Source organism: Cuculus canorus, chromosome 1 (genome assembly GCF_017976375.1).
Source record: "Cuculus canorus isolate bCucCan1 chromosome 1, bCucCan1.pri, whole genome shotgun sequence".
In the NCBI taxonomy this organism is placed as follows: domain Eukaryota; kingdom Metazoa; phylum Chordata; class Aves; order Cuculiformes; family Cuculidae; genus Cuculus; species Cuculus canorus.
Genome location: NC_071401.1, coordinates 49,988,240 through 50,013,918, shown reverse-complemented (window position 1 = coordinate 50,013,918; position 25,679 = coordinate 49,988,240). Strand labels below are relative to the sequence as shown.

General features: G+C 37.2%; 1 protein-coding gene across 5 annotated transcripts in view; it reads right to left on the bottom strand.

The window, feature by feature from the left end:
* Nucleotides 1–25,679, bottom strand: part of NALCN (sodium leak channel, non-selective) — a 229,008-nt gene that overhangs the window by 15,911 nt on the left and 187,418 nt on the right. For 4 of the 5 annotated variants that reach the window (XM_054085381.1, XM_054085371.1, XM_054085395.1 and 1 more), the window contains 16 exons: nucleotides 19,134–19,235; nucleotides 18,641–18,710; nucleotides 17,305–17,396; nucleotides 17,030–17,152; nucleotides 15,054–15,110; nucleotides 14,548–14,668; nucleotides 14,315–14,446; nucleotides 12,349–12,516; nucleotides 11,074–11,178; nucleotides 10,253–10,359; nucleotides 8,457–8,577; nucleotides 8,274–8,372; nucleotides 4,163–4,256; nucleotides 3,533–3,639; nucleotides 3,071–3,145; nucleotides 321–440 (listed from right to left, as the gene is read on the bottom strand). In XM_054085381.1, coding sequence (XP_053941356.1) covers nucleotides 321–440; nucleotides 3,071–3,145; nucleotides 3,533–3,639; nucleotides 4,163–4,256; nucleotides 8,274–8,372; nucleotides 8,457–8,577; nucleotides 10,253–10,359; nucleotides 11,074–11,178; nucleotides 12,349–12,516; nucleotides 14,315–14,446; nucleotides 14,548–14,668; nucleotides 15,054–15,110; nucleotides 17,030–17,152; nucleotides 17,305–17,396; nucleotides 18,641–18,710; nucleotides 19,134–19,235 — 1,693 coding nt within the window. The remainder of the gene's footprint in view (nucleotides 1–320; nucleotides 441–3,070; nucleotides 3,146–3,532; nucleotides 3,640–4,162; nucleotides 4,257–8,273; nucleotides 8,373–8,456; nucleotides 8,578–10,252; nucleotides 10,360–11,073; nucleotides 11,179–12,348; nucleotides 12,517–14,314; nucleotides 14,447–14,547; nucleotides 14,669–15,053; nucleotides 15,111–17,029; nucleotides 17,153–17,304; nucleotides 17,397–18,640; nucleotides 18,711–19,133; nucleotides 19,236–25,679) is intronic. The other variant, XM_054085388.1, reaches the window with a different exon arrangement.

The following is a 25,679-nucleotide window of genomic DNA, read 5'->3' as shown; positions in this document are numbered from 1 at the left end:
CTTGCTGCTCATGAGATTGCTGTTGGCAAGAGGTCTCAGACTTTTAGATTCCTTCCTTTCCTCACTCATAACCCTTCCAAACACTTCAGGTTTTTTACCACATTTACAGGCTGTCTCATATCAGACAACTTTCATACTTCATCATTGACTAAGACAAGGATTTCTTCTTCTTAGCATCAAGCTTGATTTGTTTCAGCCATATTTCAGCCTTATTAAAGTCCCAAGGGTTTACCTGGGTGTATAGCAGTGATCCTGCTGCTGATGCTTAGCAAATAAAATCAAGCTTAATTGATGAAATAACTGTGTTTTGGAAATCTTACCAGTAAGGCGAAATGAAGTATCACCCATATAACTCCAAGAGATGTCACCAAGAGATCATACCGATTTCTTCGGCTTTGCCAAAAGCCAGAAGGTGACATGGCAATAATCTTCATGGTGACCTACAGATAAAAAGATTTTCTCAGTTGCACTGAATAAAGGTTTATTTTTCACTATAAGAACCTCTAAAACATTTGATTGAACTCATCTTATGAGTGCTTTTAAACAATCAAGGGCAGTTTTCACATCGGCTAACTGTTCCCATGAATATAAGTCAGGCTGCTAGACTAAGTGCATCATATGAGACTCCCTTAGACAGAGGAAAGCTGGTAATTGTGGAAGACCACAGATGACTGAGACAAGCAGATGAACAGTATCTGGATGTATCTTTCCATAAAGCATCAAAGGGGTGCAGCTGACCATGTCAGAGTGAATGCTTAATGTATAGATTCTTAAGGTGAATGTGGGCATAAGATTTTAATACTTATACAAGTTATGAACCTAGAAAATAATTGTATTAACAATATATAGATAAAAGAGGTAGTAGTATTCTATCTATCTAGCTGTCTATAAGCAGGCTAAATCCACATTTGAACTCAAGAATATAGTTGTCAGTAGCTCCCATATTTCAAATGAATTAAAAAGCATTCTTATATTGCAAATATTTCCTGCTTTAAGCAATAATCTGTACTTGGCACTATCAGTACTCAGCATCATATAAGAGAAGAAAGCTAAGAACAGTAAAGGCAGTACATTTCACAATGTTCCTAGTGAAAAAAAAAAGCAGCCAAAGTGCTTGACAATTCCCATACAGGTAATAGGAACACAGGCAAGAAGCTTAAGAAGAGATACTGGTAGGAAATAGCCATAACAGCTTACAAAATGAAGAATATGGTCTCTGAATCTCTAGTTATTTTTTGAGGTACCTGAAGGCATCTTGCTCCACCTCTATGCACTCAGCTGAGATGCCCTAGAATACTGGAGCCCCATGCATGGAGCTGGCAGGGATGACACAAGATCTGCAAATATCCCTGCCCTTCTGTAGCAGCTAGTGAGGGTAAGGAAAGATCAGCTAGGCTACCTAAAAAGCTTATGATACTTTCAGTTATTTAGGCAACTGAATCTCGCCCTACGTCTTCCCTGAACACAGTGACAACTTAAACACCTACCTCACATGTAGAATTTAAAACTCTAAGTTCAAGTGTCTATTTTGATCTGAATACACTCTGCAAATAAAAAAATCCCATCTCACTTAATTTTGTGATCATCAGCACGGCAACAAAAGTGACATCTCCCAATTCTTCCTGTTCTTCTATACTTCTATACTACATATACTGATGTGAGCAGTAGAGGTTTAAGAATGAATCAGGAGTCTTCAAACTGGTTGCAGGGTTATTAGCTATACAGAAAGCCTTGACTTTCCACATGGAACACGCCTGCTAGCAGTAGCAGACTGTGTACATAGCAGACTCTATAACCAGACAATACCGAATTAAGGAAGATCCTGGGCAGGAAGCTGCTTCCGCTGTGCGTAGATTGTGTACGCTCACAGCGAGATAGCTTGCCTGTCGAGACAGTCAACAAATCTTTCTTTGCTCTGACAAAGTTCTTGTGAAATTCTAGAAGTGTATTTGTTTCCCTTGGCAGTCTAAGAGGAAAAACTATTTCTGAAGACATAGTTACTAAGTAAATTAAAACCTGTCTGTGTATGATACAAATCAAAATTCTCTCTATTTGCTCAGTCTCTCAAGAGATATTGATTTCTCCTGAGTAGGGAATAGAGAAGCAACAACACGGACATACTCCAGCTACAGCTGCTACAAGGTATTCACTTCATTGTTTATTCATCACTGCTGGCAAAACCTATCACTGGAACACAGGAACTGTCATATTAGATTAGAGCAGTGGGAAACAGTCTGCTATCCTTTTTCTGATAGTGGTCAGTACCAGTTATTCAGACGCTGAAAAAAATATTCAGCCACAAACATACAAAAGAATTACATGTTAACCTAACCACAGAGGAAGCGTCTACCTTAACCTCATAAATATGTGTTTTGTTACGCTATGGATATCCTCATACATAAAAAAAAAATGCTTTAAAAAATGTGTTTTAAGTCCTTAGATTCCAATCTTATGAAAACAGGCTAATTACACTTTGCACAGTGGATTGTGCAACTTTCTCATAGATAGAGAACCATTACCAAACAGGACCCAGATATGGACAACAAAAGATAGATAATATTGGCATTTGACATAGCTTATTAAAAAGTATTAAAATTAATTAAAAAACCAAACAAAGACAAACTACAAGGAGACTGAGACAGGTTTAATTAAAGCTGCAGAATGGTGGGGTTTAATGCACCCTGTTCTGAGGAACCAGCAAGAGCAGAAGTGGATCAAGCAGAAATTCCATGATACAACACAGACCTCGTGTTGTACAGAGTGAATTAATCCGAGATGTTTTGCAAGAAAAGAGTTCACCGCGTTCACCAAAACACAAGTGGAAATGCTCAGATTTTAATATATATAAAGAGACACAAAGCTAAAGGTTGTGGAGAAGTATGACTATAAGAAATTAAATGTTTATTCCTACAATATATGTTTAAAGACAAGTGACAAGGAGAACCCCAAATGTACATGTTCAGAAATAAAACCTGCAGTGAAGAATGAGACAACATCCTTAAAGCCAAAATAGAATACATACATACATACTAGTCTTAATCTCAAGATGTCATAAAATATTTTACCTTACCTCAAGGACAAAAATGAAGGTGAAAACAACAGACATTGTTGCTAAAGGCACAGTCACTGGATCTGCAGCATCCCACTGAAATGCAAACAAAATCTGCTGATAGAAGAGTAGATGTGAAACAGAACTAAACATCTATTCGTTACTTTAACTTTTCCTGAGGATTTTGTTAATGAATAGATTTCCATTTGAATTATACTCAGACAGGAATGGCATCTTAGTATATTTACAGCTTAACTGGGAATTAAAGGTAGTGGACCAGACTACAAAAAGGCAGAAACTGACTCAGCTCCAGAAATCAGAATTAATCCACAGTGATCTCTGCCAACCGAGACTGCTATATCTAGAAGTTATGTTTCCCTACATTGATTACAGTAACGGCTCTACTGATTGTTAGTTGGTGCTAGGAAATGTGCAACACATACTGTACTACTATAATGAAAAGCTTAAAAGAAACACGATTACCTTGACTGATAACAACACAGACTGGGCCAGAACAAGGACAGCAATAGTTCTCTTGAAAAATGGATGCTGAGTTATATCATACATCTTAGCTCTAAAGCCATCGTTATCTGGAAAAGAAAGAATTCAAGGAAGAAGATAGTTAAAATACACAGTGGTATTTTCCCCCATTTTCCATGTTCATTAGTGGCACAATGATCCTTCACCAGTTTCAAAATACATTTCTAATTCTCTGCTACGGCTTTCCATATCAAATATGGCTTCTGAACATATAATTTCAAATGCTGAACACCAGTCTTGCACGAAGGCTTTGGTACTTGTAAGGCAAGCGCACCATTCAACTGCTGTCAGTTTAATACATTACATTCATATCATTAACAGCCAACTGCAAATATATTTCATTTGGAAATTCATTTTTTCATTAAGGCTTATCCTAAGACCATCGAAGCACAACCTTTTTTGGGTTGATTTTAATAGCCTTATGCAGAGATCTGTTGTTGGAGCTTGTTTCCACATTAACTTATGCACAACCTCCTAGCGGCCTCAGATTACAATTTTAATTTGAATTGCGGGCTCCTGGGGAATTATGAACACTAAGGATCAACATGAATAAAATCAAAATATCTTTGATACCCGGGCGAGGTGGGAGATGAAGAGGTTGTGCTATCTTCAGTCTGCTTTTCAGATCTTCCCATCGTCTCTGATCTACAGTCAGTAAAGCTGTCCCCTTAATAAACAAAGAGAAGCGTATAAAGCTTTTGTCATATTAAAGCTGTAACACTTAATGCTGTAAACATGGAAACAACATTCTCTTTGGTGCAGAAATACCGTTACATATGCAACACTCCTTAAATAACACACTGTTTGGGTAAAGGAGTCTAAAGTATCAGCTGATACTCAAGAGATTTCTGGATGCATTAGCTGTGAGTTTCTGGGACTCAACTCAGCAGGCACAGTTGTTGCTCTTTGTAGCAGCAGCCCAGTGTGAAACACTGCAGGAGGTCTTCCATTTGACTGAACATCATTTGCCAGAAAGCACTGTTTTAAAGAGTGGTAGATTTTGTCCAGACTTTACTGCAGAAAATCCTGCGGCTCGTCAGTGCTGCTACAGTTTCTCAGGGAACGAGCTTCCTAGGAGACCATTGCCGCTCTCCACAGCTCTTCTGCTTGGAGTGTAATTGAAATAAAATAATAGTATGCTATGAATCTACACAAGATCTCCACAAAGGGAGCACAAGGAGAGGTGGAGACTGTGATGCATGTAAATGTTTTCGAAATATAGGAGGAAACAAACGAACTCTGAACGGAGATTATTGTTCTTTAAAATGACCTTCACAATAAAATGAGTTCCTCTTCACTTCTGAGAACTGTAAAGTCCCATGAAAGAGTCTGGAGTTACAAAACCAAGGGAGACCTTTTTAAGGTAAATGTCACAAGCCTGTCTCGCAGACACTTGGCTGATCCCCCAGTCAGCACGAAGCCACTCTGAACTGGACGAGGCCTGCTGTGTTCTTTGGGGCTCACCCTGGCATTGGCTTGTGTAGATGTAGATTCTGGAACTCCAGCTGACTATGCAACTGATAAGGTCAGGATTGCTCCCTTTCAGTGGACACAATCTCCATGTGGAGCTGTGTCACCAAACGGCACCCTGGGAGGAGATACCTTCCAAAAAGATGCAGACAAAGCAACAGATATAAGTATTACTTGTACCAGGACCAAACCTCACCATTCAGAAATGTTTAAATTAAAAGGCAACAACATGAGTGTGTCTGTTTCATACTCTTAAAGAGCTTTCACTGCAAAAGGTGAAAAGAAAAAGGTAACAAGTATTCAAGAAAAACAGTGTGAAAAACAAACATGACAGGCCACACCAGTTACCCGAGGCTACTATGAAACAGCTGAAGAACCTGAACTGGATGACATTATTCATGATTCATTTACACTGGCTGTATTTTTATTACCATATAAATTCCATAGAAATATTGCAGGATGTGCCTGTTCAGTGTAATTTACATGGCGCTGTTACTAGTGATTAGCTTTTGTGATATTCAGACTAATCCTTTCCCTATATCCAGACATAGAATTGAGGGAGGAGAGCATTCATATCTGAAAAGGTGTCTGTAGTTTGAGGAAAACTTACAAGCAGAGAAAACTACCTGAGAACGATAAATCTAAAAATCAGATAGTTTTCTGAAAACAATGGAAAACCTAATGCAGGCCAGATCTCAGACTTCCAGTCTGAAGCTCATGCAGGGGCAATCTGGGATAAGATGAATTGTTTAATTATAGTTCTGTGATCACAATCCATATAAACCTCATGTTCACACTCTCCTGTTCCTTCTCATTTTGAATCACTTTGAACAGAAACTTTTAACTTCCACATGAGTTTGAGCTGTCCTGTGTGTTTGAACCTGCATGGCTAGCAGGAAGGAATGAAATAGGAATGTGACATACAGTCACATACAATGAAGGGCTTTTTTCCCCAATTCATGTTCGTATCTCAGACTCTTAAATGAAAAAAAAAGTGAAAGATTTACACTGATATTGTGGATAAATCACTTTGTGTTGGCCCAGATCACCTTATCCCATAGTCAGTGGTTGACTACACAGATGAATCATAGAATCATACAATTATAGAATAGTTAGGGTTGCAAGGGATAACCCCTGGTTAAGTTCAACTAGATGAACTTAACGATCATCTAGTTCCAACCCCACTGTCATAGGCAGGGACACATCCCACTAGATAAGGCTGCCCAAGGCCCAACCCAACCTGGGCTTGAATACTGTGTTATGAGTTAATGACATCTCATTAAATTGTGAGAAAAATCTCACAGGCTGCCTTTGCAGGACACAGGCTGACACAGTGAACTTGATCTGTGAGTGATGCCTACGGGAAGAGTGGGAACTAAGAATGAAAACACTGTCTAGGAGAGTTGCAGTACTTAGCAATTTTAAAAAAAAAAAGTATAATAAAATTCTTACTAGTAAGGGCAAAGATCCAGCTCCTCTAGTACCTTTTTTTCCATGACAACAGCCAAAAGGAGATGCTTAGAATTGTAGCAAGGCAACCCACAGCAAGCTGCTAATGATCATACATTGGCCACAGAGCTGGCTCAGACTTCATGATACAGGAAATACCACTTGCAAAAGGAAAGGGAAGATACACTACTTCCTCACTTCTGAACACCACATGCACCACACCTCAACAGGGTAAAGGAAAGATGTTTGATCAATCATGATCAAAAGCTACTTACAAGTGAACTCTGCAACCCAATACTTCTTCTTCTCATCTATACTCCTGTTTTCAACATTTTTTTGAGGAAACTGACCTATATAATTATTTTTTTAAAGACTTGCAGAAAAACATTTTTTACTTGTCCGTGTAATGCTGAAATATTTGAAGGAAAAGTAACATTACACAGCTGAATAGGAAGGGACAAAAGCACGTGTGAAAATCTAGCATGATTCTCATACTGTAGAAATTTGTTAACTCATTAGTCAAAATTTAGTGAGTAAGAAAATAAATGAATAGCACATTGTTACTTCTTCACTGGAACAGATGTTTTTAACAATAATGACTGCACTTCACCTCATCAAAATTACACTGGAATCATGCAAGCATAAAAATACCTTCTCAACAGGAGGGGTTTTAAGCTATTTATTTGGCTCGCATCCTATTCGACTTAACTTCGTCATGCCTTGTTTGACCACACTGGACACATGGTAGTGTGCTACTCAGTTCTATTCCAGAAGGAGTCAAGTGGTTTTCTTGAAGGGTAAACTCAACAGCTGGGTTTGCTACAGATTTTGAGCCAGAGCCATAGTACGGTCATGGCAAGCACCCCGTTTGTCTCCACCACTAGCACACTGAGTTGTCTTGTACACCCAAGCACCAGAACACACCATCATTCTTTTCCTCCAGTGCTATAAGTGATAAAAATATCACTCTAGCTAGCTGCAACACAGATATTCCATTATTTTGGGGTACTTTGAACTGAAAGACGACAAAAATGAATAATCATGTTTTGGTGCCACAGAGGCACCACAAGAGGCTTGGAAAAAAACCAAACCCAAACAGATTATGTGCTATGTGTATGCAGCAGTCTCATCCAGAGGAAGCTATCTTTAAGTAGTGTAGACGTGAACTGTTCTACAACAACTCACCTGAGGACAGGTTTTCCTACTTTTCTTGATAACCTGCAAAGCCCACATGAACTGCAGTTTATACCTAGAACACTAGTTATGTTTTTGTTTGAGTAATGGACAACTAATTTTACAATGTACTCTGCTGCTTGCCAGGAAAAAGCCATGCAGCTCTACTTTGGTTTTGAAATACAACACTTGCCGGGTTCTATTGAGACCCATTAGTCATAACAAATGCAAGCATAAGATGTCTTTTTACCTGCCATTGCACGCATACCTACATCAAACTGAAACAGCAGAATGTAAAGTGTCTGTAAATACATTTTACTTTAAGTTCGGTCTTCATCTGGTAACATGGCTGATCTGTAAATAAACTCTGACAGCTCTCAAAGAGTGTGTGATGGATTGCTGTCACTCCAGGCTTGACTTTTGTAGCAAATATGGATCAAGCGTGTCTGAAGCTATACTCGCAGGCTTGCAGAATGTATGAACCCAAGTCAGTCTTAAAGATAGTCTTAACAGCTAGTGCAGACAGTGTAACATCGGTCGCAGGTTTCTTACAGAATCAGTTCTACATACAATAAACCATCTCACACGGTACCTTGTTTTCATTGAAATTAGCAATGACGACTCCAACGAAAAGGGTTAGTCCAATCATACAGCCAAGGAATACAAAAACGTGAATGTAGATTCCATGGATCTGAATAGACAAAAATAAGATTAATTGCTAAAACAAATCAAATTATGTGTTGTAGAATTCAAAGACTCTGATGAGTTTACTTACCGGTCCAACACGATGAATAATAACATCCCTGACTTCCACCCAGCCTTTTAATGAAAGAACTTCGAATAGTGCCAGCATTGCGTTCCCCACATTGTCAAAATTAAAATTCCGAGGATTTGCCCTGAAATGCAGTACATAAAGAGGAGTTACTTAAGCAATAGAGTTGTTCTTTCTGATTGTTACCTTGATTCTTCATAGTCTAACTAACATTTCAATACCTAGCCATGCTGGTGCGAAAGCCTTCGAAATACATTATTTAATGTTCTGTCTCAAGAATAACAAAACAATAGCAAACCCCATAAATACGTACAGCATAATTTTTCTTGATCTCTATGTATGTTTTGCTTTATTACTCAATCTGATTCATAGTACTAAAGCTTATGACATGTTGCTGTGTTTTAGTGTTTTTGTCAATGAATTAGCAAACTGCAGCCCTCACGAAAAATCAGATCTGATGGCATGGACCAGATTCTAAAATAATTTTACCAGTAGGAGACCAGTCTCTAACCTACATAAATGATTCAGACTCCAAAGTTTGCAGGATTGTTTAGAAAATTTGTTTCTTATTTCATTATAATTGGAAACTGACAGTGTAGAGCAAAACTTACTGAGAGGACATTACATGTTCTCTACTTCCCTGTACCATGTTCTGATCTTTTGTAACAGTCGAGATTCATGTGGGTATTTCCAGCTGAACACTAAAAGTACCCTCTTTGGGCTAGGTTTGCACATTGCTCTGCCTCTGAAAATCTGGCCTGCTACAGCCAACAGGTGGTATAAATGTCCTTGCCATAAAATATTTTTCTGAAGGAACAAAAGATTCCCCGTAGTTTACAGTTATGCTGATTAGGATAATTTTTGCTTATTTCTGGATCAAGCTGAAGAGGACACAATTTGCTTAATTGAGGAAGAATTTCTCTGAAACAAAGAATTCTGCAGATGTCAGAGCTTCTCTGACTGTTCAAATCACAGCACATTATTTCATTAGTGTAGGATGGCTCTGAATCTACTACTGCTGGTACATTCTTTATCCATGAACATAGTCAATTAAAATAATTGTGGCTGTTTAGCTGATTTTCGTAGACTCGTAGAATGGTTTGGGTTGGAAGGGACCTTAAAGATCATCTAGTTCCAAGTCCCCTGTCATGGTCAGGGACACATCCCACTATATCAGACTGCTCGAGGTCCCATCCAGCCTGATCTTGAACACTTCAACAGAGGTGGTATCCATAACTTCCCTGGGCAACCTGTGCAAGTACCTTACCACCCTCATAATGAAAAATTTTTTCCTATTGTCTAATCTAAATCTTCCCCCCTTCCAATTTATAGCCATTCCCCTTGTCCTATCACTACATGCCCTTGTAAAAAGTCCTTCTCCAGCTTTCTGGTAGCCTACTTCAGGTACTGGAAGGCCTCTATAAGGTCTCCCCAGAGATGTTGATGTTGTTGATGTGTAGCTCTTAAGACGTATATGTAATTGTACTAAAGCACAATTAAGTGATATTCTTGGTTCAAGCCAATAACGCCCATTGTAATAATAATCACATCTAATTCCTACTTAGATTCAGTACCTATAGGAATTACTTTCCTTTCTGCTTTATGAAGAGAACAACAGGTTAAGTCTGGAAAAGTTTCCTGTAGCTGGCGTTTTACTAAATATACCGGACTTTTTACCCTTAATATCATTTAACTTACAATAAATCTCCCTCAGTAATTTAACGCCATGAGATTTGAGGTATTTTCTACATCAATAGCTGAGTTTTCGAAGAAAGACAGGCCAATATGTAGCAACTCACCAGACTCGTGGCACCCAAAATCCAGGCTTTTTCTCTCCAGGTCTTAACTTCAAATTGAGATTTTTGGAAACACTTACATTAATTCTGAAGATGCCATGACAATCTTCCTGTAGTGAAATAAACCAGTCTGAGATTAAATAATGGCCTGTGAGAAATGCCAAAATGCCATTACAGACAACACACTTGTCATCATGGGGAAGCAACAGAAACAAAATTGAAGGCATATTTACAGGTTTGGAATTAACAGTTATGGATCTTTACCCAAAGGAAAGACATATCTTAGGAAGGGCACAAAAACTCCTTCTCCTTCCAGGACTGAGAGTCCTTATTATTTTGCAAGACTATCTGGCTTTTCACTTCTGTGCTAAAGACCATTGCTCTCTTGAGGTGGTGGTATTTTTCCAAATGGAGTAAGAAACACAGCTAACTTTCTTTATGCAACATTCATAGCATTCCTAATGTTTCTGACCTCTAGCAGCCCAAGCTATTTTTTAGCCGCTGATCTAGGAACTGAAAGGTGTCGTGTTCTATGGTTAATTCCATGGGATGTTCAGTCCTTTGCAGACAGTTTGGCATGAGTCTGACAGCATTTTCAGAAAGTCCCCAATATTTGTTTTGCTTTATTGTTTTTACAGGAAAATCCAGCCTTATGCTAATTTATTCAGTCTTTTATTGCCATTTCCTCCACAATTCTGCTTCTGAACAAGAAAATGCTCAAGATCTCCAGCTCTCATAAGATACTTCCCACTGGCTTTCCTCAGCCAGCAGAAATGGCACAGGATACATATACTATTACTTTGGACTAGGAAAGCAGTTCTTACCCTGGAGATGATGTGTGGATCATTGCATTTAGCCAGTTTCCCAGCAAACAGTTGCACTCCAAAGCTTGCAAAAACAAGCATTAACGTCAGCAAAAGAATAGAAACCTGTAAAGATGAAGTTAGACTTGTCAAGCTCTCCTGCTGCAGATTCGCGAAAGGGGGACATATTCTTCTGCAAACTACGGGGAGGATTGTTTCGTTGCATACACTTGGCAGATAAGGCTTTCATGACCAATGTGTTACTTTAGGTTCTGATCTGGTAACCAGGTGCTGTGTTATTAATATTGTAGCTATTATTATTAACATAGCTAAGAGTCGTAGATAAAGATCAAAGCTTTCTTGCACTCAGTGTACAACCTTGCTAAATTCTGCATGTGTAAGAATCGTAATATATGTTAAAAAGAACTCTTCAAATAGTCAGATACATGCTGCATCTGTTTTGCAGAATCGCGTTTGATAATTAAAGTAAGCCATTGTTAGACATTTAATTCCAGGATAGCTACAATAAAGGTATGCATGAGCAACTCATAATGTAAATATATTTATTAGGATGCGATATCTATGAAATGCTCATTAGCTTTATACTTTTTGTCCTTGTTTTATTACTTTCTGCAAATATTTTGTAGCTTAACATTTTATAACAACTTGATCTAATACAATATTCTGTTCAGGCATAAAATGTGTGTTGTTTAGGCTGACACATATCACTTAGAGAAAGCTGGGTCCCAAGGCAATAGATTAGGTTCTGATCAAGCAGTCACAGACCCCATGATGATGATGATGATGATGATGATGATTACTACTACCACTATAACTGCATAATCATGATCATAATAATAACAACAATGACAAAACAATGAGATCCAACCTGTGACAAAAAACTACATTGTCTCTGGTTCAGAAACCAGATTTACTTTTGTTCTTGCAGAGCTGCCATACCTTATTTCTTATCTTCCTTCCACAACCAGAAGAGTTAATAAAGGGTAGGGTTTTTTTTCAGTAGTGCTCCTATGTAATTATGGCCAAATATGTACTGATCAGATAATAAAACTTATAAAAGAATTATCACAGCAGCTTTATTCAGTATAAATAGAAAGAGTTACTTATATTCCTAATTTTTAACCTGTTCTGTGATCATCTGCAGGGGTAGCTACAATGAAAAGTAAATGGAGAACAAAGAAAAAAATATTTAAAAACATAAAGATTACAACAAAATGGTATTTTATTGCTCCTCCATATCTTCTTTTTAATGAGAACAAAATAACTGGCACATACCAAAAATATTTCCTTAAAGCCACTAAAGAGCTCTCGCACAACTTTCCTCATTTGAGGGACCAGTTTGAATATTCGAAGCGGTCGGAGGCAGCGAAGTACCATTAAGAGCTGAGCTCCAGATTTGGCAGGGACGTTCTGAGGCATCCAGCACAGGAATATCAAACTCACCTTGAGGAGACAGGGCAGGAAAAGGTAAAGAACGATTAGGCTTACAATGTCTTACTTGACATAGATACAGTACAGAAGATCAATAAAATCTTCTCTTCCTTAAAATTAAAGGGAAGATTAAGGAAAAAACTCAATGATTTAGAAAAAGGACTTGGATCTCCTGTGCCCTGGTGGATTGTCCTAACTAATGGGCATCAGCTTCAGCCTCTGTCTTCCTTTCTGACTCAAAATCTGTTTTATTCTTTTCAGAAGATGGAACAATTCCAAAAGAAGAAATCAAATTGGCTGATTCAGAGCAGGGACACAGACTACATTCTTGGAGCAGGCAGCATCACCTCTCTTCCGGCTTTTCATTTCAGAGATTCTATCCTGAAACTGAGATACCCTGACCTGCAAAGTGTGTTAACAGTTTACTCACCAGTTTTTACTGCAGGCATGAATAAAGTTATTACAGACATCAGTAGTTTGGTCATTGTATTCATTTACCACATGAATACTATGCATTTGAAGGTGTTCCCAAACAGCATAATTGTCTCTTGTATCCTGAACAAGCTCTGACAGATGGTTGTTAATTATAAAGGTCTATTAATCTCTTCTTATTTTAAAAAAATATCTATAAAGCAAATATTATTATAGGGGGACAGAGCTGAAAGTGTTACAAATAGGTAGGTGCACAAAAAAAATGGAAGATTAAGCTGATATCACCAATACAATTTAAAACATAATATGATTTTTTAAAAATATCGATGGTAAAATACAGCTGCCCTGCCAAAACAAGATTTGCCAGTGCTTCTGACTTGCTTTCATATTCTTTTAAGATCACCACAGGCACATTTGGAATATCCAAGCTACACTACCTAAATTTTCCTTTAGACAAGCAGAGGGATTCAGAGGGATTTTGAGAAACGAATGCACATATGGATTATACATACTACAGTAGGAGTTCTGTATAAGTATGCATATTTTTATTTATGCTAACAGTGGAATCTTTGATACAAATTAATCATGGCAAATTTTATGCAGCACATCTGTCTGGTGGATTAATCTAAGAAAGATTTAATCTAAATCCATCAAAGCCATTTTGCTTAGTAATTTCTTCAGTTAGAAAATATGTCACACTGTTTTATACTGAGCACTGGTTTTGACACATTTTGTGGTATGTATTGCCATAGGTGAAGAGGAAACAGCCCTCCTTCTCTTATGTTTGATTGGAATGCAAGTAATTTCTGGGAGACAAAGAAAGCAGTAGAATTGTTTTTCCGGAGAGCCAGTACTGATACAGCAAGATCTTGCTTTGCCTTCTTTCTGCGATAGCAACACCAGCAACAAGGATGTGCTCTTCTGTCAAAATCCTCTCAAAAGGTAGAGGATTTTGAAACATCTATAAAGCATGAGAATTGTTGAGAGGGGAGGAAGCAATGAATGGCTAAGAAATAGATAAAATAACAGTTCTGCATAAAAATGCTGAAGCTAGGTCAGACATCTCAAGCCTACTTTGGAATGAAATAATGTCTGATATTTACATCAACAAATAAAGAATTAAAAGGGGCCATATAATGGTCCTATGCTAATTGCCAGGTGCTTATCACGTCAGTGTATTATTAGATGTCTAAACAAATATTTGAACACATAACTGACGGGAGTGCACATGAACACAGTGGTGTTTGCACACAAATTACACTACTGCATTTGCACCAGGGTGCAGAGTCAAACGTTGTAACACTAGCAAACATTTATATAGACAAAGAAATCAAAGTCAAGAATGCTACAGAAACCTCCTACAAATATAAAAACTTACAAGATATATAAATATGTCCATAACTCCTCCAAAGTCCCTAATGACAGCTGTTGGTGTAAAAAACAAGCCATCTGCCATAATCTTCAGATTAAGCTCAATGCTCATGAATATTACAAAAACATATTCGGCAATCTGAAAATTAAAGCAGAGAACAGTCATAATTTAGGAATAGGCAGTGCAGAAAAACAAGGTGACTGTGCTTCATTAAACACAAGATGATTCAGTGACAGTACCTGGAGTGTTGGAGCATGCATAACTCTTCTAAAGGGGGATTCGAACATCATGGAAATGCAGGAGCATATAGTAACAATGATCATGACCCAGTCCAGGTAAGTAACCAAACCCAGCAAGTCACTGTGAACAATACATAAGGTTAACCATTACAGAAATGCTAAAAGTGCTGTGTCACTCGTATTGTGTGTACATCACAGTTAGGTGCTTTCCTATGAAAAATAAATTGAGCTGAGGGGTCTCAAAGATTTCAGTGTTTCAGAAATGTGTAGTGAAACTGGGGAAGTTACATGCAAGTGAACAAGGCGAGTCTGGTAAAAAAAAAAGAAATCCTCTTCCTATTTATCCTCCACAAACAACTCCATGGAAAGAAAAAACGTTTTTTTTTTTTTAAAAAGAAAGAAATACACATGTGCATGCACACATACACACATACATGCATGTGTGTGCTCACACACTTCTACTGCAGGCTTATGTGACCAAGCAAAGCTACTTTTGCAGTGCTTACTAAAGCTGATGGTATTTGGTATTTTTCACAGCTCCAGTAACAGGATCTGTTTTAGAACTACAAAAAAAAAAAAAAAGAAAAGATAGAGTCATTTACGTTTTATTTTAGCCAGCATTATAATCATACCATGTATCCATCATCTCAAAGTAATTTATATCCAAAACCAAGCCTACCTTTCATCTTGGCTTAATTTTAAAAGTCTGTGTAAGTTTCATTTCATTTTAGTCATATTATCAACACAGCTCGTATCAATTTAATTCATGGCATATCTGTAATTCCTCTAACAAACTACTAGTTTTTTTGGTCTCGTTCATGTAAGCAAGGATTTGATTTTGTATTTTGCTTGGGAATGGGGCAAGGATAATATGCTACTGAATTTTATTTTTCAGAGTGCTTCCTCAAGAGCTCTTTCCTTTTACTTCAAAATCCCTTGGGCCTTACCCTCAGCTGACACACACACATAAATATTGTTCGACAAGCCCTATTTGTTTTATCACTTCTTCAATCATTTTCTGATGAATATTTCTAGTTTCTTCATATCTGAATTTTCCTATGAAATCACTGTGACTCACCTACCATATCCAAACACCCATGAGGCAGCCAGAGAGAGGGAGAACCACCCTATAAATAATAAACACATCGCTAGGAGACAGAGCTAAGTTTTTGTTCTGGCAACTGTTTAACCTTTTTTATGCAAAGCAGAATGGCTTCAGCAGGAGAAGCTACAAGAGTCCTATCCAAGACGACGACTCTGCCCCAGTGGTTAGGGGTGTTTTTTAGTTATGTTTCATATCTTTATAGCAAATGAAACCAAGACAGGATCTGCTCTGAGGTATCCTATGTCCCATGTGAGGGCTCTAGCCATTGGGATGTGAAATTGCCACCACTTCCTTGCTGAGCTCAAAGTGAAAAATGGACTGATCTAACTTGAGGCACTACCACCAGAAGAGATTCATGGTTATGGATTACAAGAATGCAAGATGCATACCAGGAGAACAAAAGGCATCTTCCACAGGCAAGATTCACCTGCTTACACCAGTCAGTATACAGAATATACTGGTTTTCATGCCTTCTCACTGAACCCACTAATTTTTTTGTTTTCTTAAGCTCATACCTCTTCCCCACATTGTATACAGTGGCATTCCTCAGCCTTACTAGAAGAAAATAAGTATCCTTTGAAAAAGGTCTCTTAAATATCTTACTTGGCAAGGTGGGTAGGACAACGAATAAAGTAGGTAGGTTTTAAATAAATGAAAAAAAATGACTGTTTAACAAAATCAGTTTATTCTTATAATTGTAAATATTTAATTAAACTATAATATAAATATCCTGTTACCCTTGGACACTCTACAATGCTAACAGGCACTGACATGTATTTGACAACTGAATGGGAATTCATGTTTGTGAGTCTTGTTTTGCCGTTTTAATCTGCAACTGCTTCATGGACCAGTGAACCACAATGAAGTTAGCAGTTGCATAAGTAGGCACCTGGCTCAAGGATGTGCTTCTACAGAGGTGGCAGAACACTTACATATGGCTGTTGTCAAATTGACTATCTAACCTTCCCGTTGTTCTACCTAAAAGTAATTTGTTGAAGGGCACAGAGAAAATTGATGGTGAAGCAGGTGCTGAAACCAGGCCTTCCAAGGGTCAAGCTCAGAGCCTTGCGTTATCTTCCTTCTTACGCTGTGTGTTTGCAAGGTGACATGCATTAACCCCCCAAAATTAGGGTGCCAACCATAGACGGATGTCTAAAAGAAGAGCTATAAGAACATTTTATGTCCAGCTGCTTGATATAACCATGTTATTACTTCCTTTCCTTCAATAACAAGACTGTATGTAGGGACCTGACTGCCAGCTCTGTGGTGACCATGTTATACACATTTTTATTTTCAAAATAAATGTTAGACCTAGATTTCAGAGGACATGAAAGTAAATACTTGTTGGAACCAATTGCTGATATGGAATAAACTTACGCATTAAAGCGAGCTCGTACCACCACTCGGCAGAAATTCCTGAATTTGTGCTCACGACCAACTATGAAAAGTGGTTTATCAAAATATGGATGATTCTCTCGCAGCTCCTCCTCTTGCACTTTCCTTTTGAAAGATAAACCTTAAATTATTAAATGATATGAATTGTACCCTTAGCACTTTGTTCTTTTTTCATCATGACTCGTATTACTTTATACTTCATACAGAGAATACTTAATACAGAAAACTGTGCACCCAGACTTTTGATTTTTAAATACCTTTTCATTTCAGCTTGTTCTTTTTTTTCTTGGATCATCTTTATCTCACTGTCTTCTCTCTGTGCATTTCTGTATCTCACTGTGTTGGAGTGCTAGAAGCAAAATGATTCCTTTTAAATGAGGTCTGTGGGTTGTTTTTTAATGTTTCAGATGAAAGTAAGATACGGTATTTAACATAGAAAGATTCAAATGAAAAATCTTTATTTCCAAATGCACTGCACATCAACTCAGTCAAGCGCATTTTACAGTATCTATGTATAACACTAGAGTGCTTATTTTTATCAAGGTTAATTTCAGTTTTAATTTCATGCGTCCTAGCCATGTAACTTTTAAGTTTAAAAGCAAAGGTCCTGTAAGCTCAGTTGATCTCTCTGAGCTGGAATGAATACCATCAAAATTACTAAGGGCAAAGACTGGGAAAGAAAAGGCTTTAGACACCCTTATAGATTCCTAAGCCTGCTGCATGTGAGGCAGCAAGTTGAGCAGAACACACCCGTAGTGACTGCAGAGCACAGGTAGGGAAGAGAGGGATGGAAGACAGTTGCCTGAGCTCGTCCAGCAGAGAGTACAATTGGTATTACAATTCAGAGTTAAGTCAGTCTTTGAAGCACTCCTGGAGGGGCGATTCTGGGTATTACCTTTACTATTGAACATAAGAAAAGCCACATCTGCTTCAAAATATTAGTTACCTACAGTTTCTTTCTACTACCATGCAGGGTAATTCACCAATTACTTCTTACGCAGTTGTTCTTAGTATAAAGCACATAAACAAAATGACAATCATAGTTTGGAAATGGAGGAACTGATATCACCCCTTGAATTTTCATAGTCACAGAGATCCACAAAACAACATTATGAATTTGCAGAAGTGAAAATGCATTTAACTACATGAAACTACACCATAGTGAAATCTGTGATTACTTTTCTCCCTTTTAGTTTCTGCCTTTTGTCTGACCATTCTTGTGTTTGAAAAATATTGTTAAACTTCCACTAGAAATTTTGAAGTGCTGTTTTTCCAGCCTAAGTGATTTGTGTAATTTGGAATAAGGCTTTTTGAAGTGTCCTGGCTAGCAATTGTTGTGTTTTAATGTAGTATTTACAGCTCCAGTGAATCTATCTCAGTAAGTCTATCAGTGAATTGAACATGCCAATTATTTTGATGATAATTCTAACACAATTAAAGTATTTGTTTTATGATTTCCTTTCACGATTTCAAAAGACAAATTGTAAACAAGATCACAGATAGACACTAGTCTTATACAAGCATTTCTTATGTAGTACATATTCTTATTTCTTACATTCTCAAATTGAAACCATCATTTCTACGAGGACTTACATCTTGAGTCAATGTTTCAAGAGATTTTCCTCTGCTGATTCGCTGGCTGTTGGAACCATGTCTCAGTGACCTGAAACAATCATAATCAATTTAACAATACATCTCAAGATGAAATTTTGACCTTTAGAGGATGGCCATTATAAAGCACTGCTCTCCAGCCACACAATATCTCACATTCTTATCATTTTTCTCTCGCTAACATCAGAAGCTTATATGTTCTTCAATTGTTTTCAATTTGCTCTAACATAAGCCAATTTCTTTCCTTCTGATCTTTAAATTGATAGCTTTGTAGATGGCAAAGGAAATGACATTTGAAATAAAAAGGCATTTTTTCCATTTGTGCAGTACAATGAATTTCATTATAGTTACAACAGGGAATGTAGAATTCAGCAACTATTTTTAGTTTTTCACATTAGGTACTACTCAAATTCAATTATTTTTGTCACCTTTATTTTAAAAATATTTTTAAACCATCTTTTCTCTCCATGTTTACCTGCGTTCTTGTCGTATATGATGCTGGACACTAAGTATTGACCTTTCCTTTGCAGGCTGCCCCTCAAACGATCCACTCAGCATGCGTTGTCTAGTGCAGGCTCTATGAAAAAATATAATGATGATAACACAGATATAAATGATAAATTCTGAGCTAGTGTCTTCAAACAAGTCAGCTTGGCTTTCTGGGAAACAAGTGGAGAGTTTAAGCGACAATAACAATAAAACAAAAATGGACTTTCTATGAAAACATGTTTCCAAGGCAGTGGTTCCCATTCTGCAACATAACTGGTCACCTAATGATTCTTCTCCACACCTCAGAAAGGGTTGTCTTTAAAGTTTTTTTTATTTTGTCGTAGAATTTATGGTCCCTCAAGACTTCACTAGGTGTGAAAAGGGTCAAGCAATGCACTAATCACCAGTGAAAACAGATTCTCAGCCGTAAAGATGGCAATAGTACAAGTACAGCTGTGATTGTAGGGCAGTTCCCTTTCAGGGCTGTATGTGGCAAATTATTTATGTACACACTGAAGACTTATAGCATATTGTTAGTGTTATCCTACATAACTTGGACCATATATGGTTCAAAATGAAAAGCTGTGCATCGCTGATATCCTGTAATATGAAACATCCTCTATTTGGGAATGCATTGAACTTGCAGCATTTTATTGTGTGGGTTTTTTCACTGGTTTGCTCATTTGTTTCATGAAAAACACATTTTTCATTTTACACATTTTTTTTTTTCAGAAATGAGTATTTGTTGTTTAGTAAGAGTGCTACAGCTAAAGCACGCATATCTTTATTTTGATGGCTACATTGAAATAGATTTGTTTAAGAAAAAAGAGAGGTTTCCATTAAAAGAGCTCACACAAATCCTCTGATGGCTGAGAAATGGAATTTCAACATTGGAAAAATATTTTAACTCCCAGGAATGCTGCAATTTTAAGTTTACACAGCGCATGCCTTATTGGTCATTTTGTGTTATGCAGTCATTCAGAGAAACACAAGACACAGCTGGAAATATTTCATACTTTTTAATGAATTGAATCTTCATTTTTTTGAAAGCATGAAAGAAGCTGCATGCTATTACAGAAACCACCCTATTCTCCAGCCTGCTATGAAGGTAAGATAATCCTTCACAGTATGGGATGATCAGGCTTGAGGGCAAAAGGTGTTCCAGGCATATTCTTTCCCCACTTTTTTTTCATTCTTCTCCACTATTCTCCTTTTGGATTTGGACACATAAATGATAAGAGTAGGAATCCAAAGTGAGATCTGAAACAAAAATGAGAAATTTAGAATTCTTGCCAATGTCATCACTGCCAATCATAGTAGCATGCTAGGAAAATACATTGTTATACACTTGTTAGGGAAGACATTATGTTACAGTACACTGAATTGAAGCATCATGTCATTTCAGAAAATTACTGCATGTCTTACAAAACACAGCTTATCTTAGCAAATTCACGACCATTTTAATACCAATGGATTTTAAGCATTATATTCTGGAGTCAGATACTACATAACACTGTCACAGGAGACAATAGAGATATCACCTAAATACTGTGCAATTTCCTTATAAAAAAAGAAGCCAGATAAATTTATTTCCTGAAAATAGATTGTACCTAACTCCATTAAAATGACAAACCAGTTTTTCCCAGGAGAGTCAATGGAAAGTTCTGGAGTTTAAATTCTGTATAGAGGCTTCTTGCTGTGACAAAGAGGGTAACTTATCTTTTTTTTTCCCCTGTAAATATAAATTTCACAGCTTCTTTTAACAGCTAGAAATTATTTTCTTGACATGGAAAAGTGACTTGCACAGAAACTTTTCATTTCCTTGTCCACAAATTACTTGACTACCAAGTTACATAAACTCTAAAAGAGAATATTAAATGCTTAAGCAATAAATTCTTCACCTGACTAATGAACAAGATGGCTTATTTGATTATTAATAGCATAATAAAAAACATTTAGAACTACACTTTAAAGAATGGGCATGCATAAATAGTAACACCTGTAGAAAGATGTTTAGGATGGTCTATGATCTCTGCTTAAGTTAGGTTCCTAAACATATATTTAGAATTTATGTCCATTGCTTCATTTTCAATAACTCTGGAAGCCCTACAGCGCCTACTGAAGTCAACAGAGAAATAATGAAAAGCCTGTTGTCTAGCACAGGGATCAGACATTTTTATCAAGAAACTGCAAAGAAACTTTGTGTTTTCAGAGAAAAAGATGCTGTGCTGAAAAGGCCATGGCTACTTTTGACAATCTCTCTCCAAACATTCTCCATTTGAGGGAAATTAGTACCTTAAACTTCCTTGGATTAACTCTTAGGAAAAGCCCTGCTTTATTACCCTTTTGACTCAGGATGTGTACATTTTTTCAGCTGTTTGAACACCTAGAGTTGCAGATCTTTGGGGGACTTTTGAAAAAGAAGGCAGGTGCCATGAAGTTTTTAGAATTGCATACTTGTGAATTTCAAAGTGTACAATCTGTTTTCTACTTCTAGATACGTACACTCATGTGCTTACTTTTGTGCCTACGTGTGAGCCATGTGTCCAAGCTTTCAGTGGAGATGTAGGACTCAAGTAAATTGGTTGTACAGAGGTGGTGAGTGTCACGTGCCTTGCAGTATTATGTCTTGCCTCCAGCTGCTGTTCCAGAAGCGTTTGGATCCCCTACAATTTTCTGTATTTCTTGCTGTCCTCAAGAGGACGTTTTGGTTATACTCTGGCATCTTATACATTACTAGATGTCCATATGTGGACAACTTCACTGAGCTCTTGGTCAATTAATTAATTTCATTATGTTTGTAAGCTATTAAAGCAATAGTAAAGTTGGCGTCTAAAGACAAAGCAGTCAGCTAAAGATACCACTGGGCTCCACTGACTATACTGGCTAGACTTCTGTCAACTAGATGACAGAGATCATCACTTAGCTCACAGACATATCTGGTAGTCTGGAGGTGAATCCCACAGCCAGGACAATTTGTGCCACCGTGTTAAATATTTAGTCCTATGTGATTTTCAAACTGGAGTTAAAAAAACGTTTTCTTGACTTGATACGTCTTCATGTAGCTGTAGCTGGTCGTAATCTTTTGATCTTTCTACAACCAATGAAGGATAAATTACCTTTTTTTTATGCAAAATTGTTCCTTCCATCTTGTTATACTATCTCTATGAAATACTAGATAGGATCACTTTCACTTATGGAGGAATAAAAGTTATGAAACACAGAAGAAGATACAAGAAACATGTCAAGCTTCTAGGCTGTACTTGCTTTACAGAACTCTGAAAACAGTCCAGCAGCTAACTACATGCTCCAAATTTGCTCCAAAAAGCACAAATACAATACAGTATCCTGAAAAAGAAAATGCGATTTGGTGGCTTATGAGAAAGGCAGGCTACAGGTGAAGATCATACGGAACAATACTGGAACATCACATAGTTTGTATTACCTCAACAATTCGAGGTCCGAACTTTAGAAGTCCTTCAAACTATTCCACGCTTTGGAACTCCTGAAAAATAAGCAGTGGACAGAGTGTTCATGTGGCATTCTTAGAGCTAATGTAAAATGTTAAATGCTTTGACAGGTACTTCAAAAATACTATACCTTTAATGGATATTCTGAGGTTTCTTGCAGACTGTATGCATATGGTTCATGCTTGGACTTTTTAGGGAGGCATCCTTTCTGCAACAAGCGTTCACTCATCTTCTTGCATTCCAACATAGCACCGATCTGTTGTTTTTCTGTTTTATTTTAATGAGTGAATACTTATGTAGTAACTGCAGCAACTGTATATATTACTATGTACTTTTACTCTTGTTCCCCCTGCAACGTGCTCACACTGAAGTCTTATTCACGTGGTATGCTTCAGCAAAACACTCAATTATCCTTACTTAGTCATACTAAGTTCTCTTCCATCTAACTGGGAATACACGGTAAAATGTGACAACCTGACATTCATGGGAAGTTCACCCGATGATAGGTGTTCTAGAGTTTCTCTCTTTCATTTTATAAAGTTAGTTCAGTTAGGCACTGCTTGAATAGCAAGCGGAATGCATATTTTCACCACAGCTACACCACTGTTGGGGAAAAATACTATTTTTTAAGGAAATCTGAACTTGACTGGTAAAATAAAATTAATTATTAATGCAACCTGGATAATTAATGGGTTTTCTTTTCCATGTTTTTGTTTTTTCCTTTAAAGACTTTCAGAAGGAAACAAGAAAACAATCACTTTTGTCTTTCATGGCAGGAGCCAGATTAGTTGGACTTTAGCCCTTCTTGTTTTCTCCCTGCATAACCTGACAACATCCTTGTAGTCCTCTTGAGTTGTCTGTCCCTTCTTCCAAAGGTCATAAACTGCCTATTTTTTGTATGAATTCTAGTCAAAGCTCTCTGTTCAGCTAGACTGCTCTTCTTCCTCCCCAGCTTGTCTTTTGGCACATGGGGACAGACTGCTCCTGTACCTTTAAGATTTCTTTCCCTGTAAAACTCCCCTGCAACACTGTCATCAACATGGAAACACTGGGAGTGTTCAGGCCCATCCCTGGCCATGCTCTCATCCCTGGTTAGCATGCCCAGCGGATACACAATTTTCTTATGCTGGAAGAGATACATTGAAGATGTCACAAAGCTTATTTAGCAATTTTGAGGCAATAATAAGGAACAATAAATAGTATTTGTTCCTTTTTCCCAGGAGGAGACTAAGATTGCCTCTTTGTAAATAACTTAAAAGCATCCCAAGAAAGCAATAGAAGACATGTGATCCCATTTTTTTTTTTACTTCATAGAAGTTTTCCCCCTTTTCTCTGTGTTCTTCAAAAGTTCATCACTGATGACCCAGGAAGTAGATGGGAAAGCACAGTAAATGTAGATTAAATTAATAGATTAAATCCATTAATTAAAGAAATTAATAGATTAGTAAATGAAAGTTTTTTCTTCTGCCTCTGAAACTTTTCTTCAGAGGAATTCAGGTGAACTGATGAGAGGTCCTCTGAGACACAGAACTTTGGCAGTAGCCATGCTTGGAAGGACTAAGTGGAAGTCAGCAGGATTGAAACTGGAAGGTTTGATTTCTGATTCTGTCCTGGTACCTCTGAGAACTTAATGAAGTCCAGACAATGGTTTGCTTGGATTGTCCTCCCACTCTGCTTCAGACTTCTGAAAGGAGAAAGTTCTATATTCATGGAAGAGTTCATCAGAATTCTGAATTTGAAGGATTCAATTTTTTCTTCTATGATGTGAGAAAGAATAGAGCCCCTACAGACATCACAGGTGTTTCTTTTAAGATATCAAATTTAAAAAAGTGGAGTATTCTCTTTGTGTACATGTTTTCTTTGTGGTACAGTATAAGAAACACATCAAACAAACTGACATTTTTAAACCCTAGAGGTGTCAATAAAATTACAATAGTTGTACTATAACAGAATTTCATTACAAATGTTTTACTGAAACACTGCTTGTGTCTAAAACCATATTTTTATAAGTTTTTTTGATTAGGACAAAGAGAATTGCATTTAATAGGTCCATCTGTGACAGTAATGCCTGTAAAATCAAGGTACATTCATGTAACTGAAAAAAATACCTACAAACAGTTTGTTAAAATGGAATACTTATGGTCTTGTAGTTACAATTCTCAATAATATTTTGACAAGGAGATTAATTTGAATTAGCAATTGTTCATGTTTTTATTACCATGGTTTAAAGACAGATAAAGTTTCACATTGATTTCTGCAGTTGTCCCTGTGCTGTATTCTTAGAGAGTATTAAAACCAACTAGAGCTGTAATATTTCTCAAATGGCATGTAATTACACAGCACTTTTCAAGAAACTTCACACTGAATTCCTAGTGCACTGCTCCTCATAAACCACTGTCATACTTAACCTAATTCCATAGCTGTACTGTTTATACTGCTAATTTACCTAAGACCAGTAATTCACAATATTCTGGAGATGCACCTGCTTTGATGAGGATATAAGTATATATATAAAAAGAACAATATTTAAGTTGTTGACATTGCTAATGCACCTCATATCAATGACAGTAACTCTAGAGTAAAACCAAAGGTAGCTCAAAACACTGCAGCATGGTGTTGTCTTTACATGGTAGCTTTAGACAGGATTCTTAGAGACTTAGGAGTGCATTACTTACTTACAGTGCTGAGTACTTACTTGATATGAAGTACCAAAATGAATGATATTATTAAGACATTCAGGAAATTCTTCTACAGAAGTCGCATTTCTGAAGTCCTCATTATACATTTCCTACTTGGAATATGATTAGCTGTCATTTATGCTTTTTTGTGTACGGCCGTGAATGTTCGTGTGCATATATATACAAGCATTTGGCTGGAATTCTTTAAGCAAAATAACACTGCTTATGGGAAGACATTTTTTGGTTAATTTAGAAGGAAGATGTGAAAAGAGCTGAAAAATGATCTTTCTGCATGACACACAATCCAAATGCATACTGAAGAACAACTTCTCTCTTGTTGCTGTTCAAGCATATAATATATCCAGAGGAAAGAGCAATTTATCT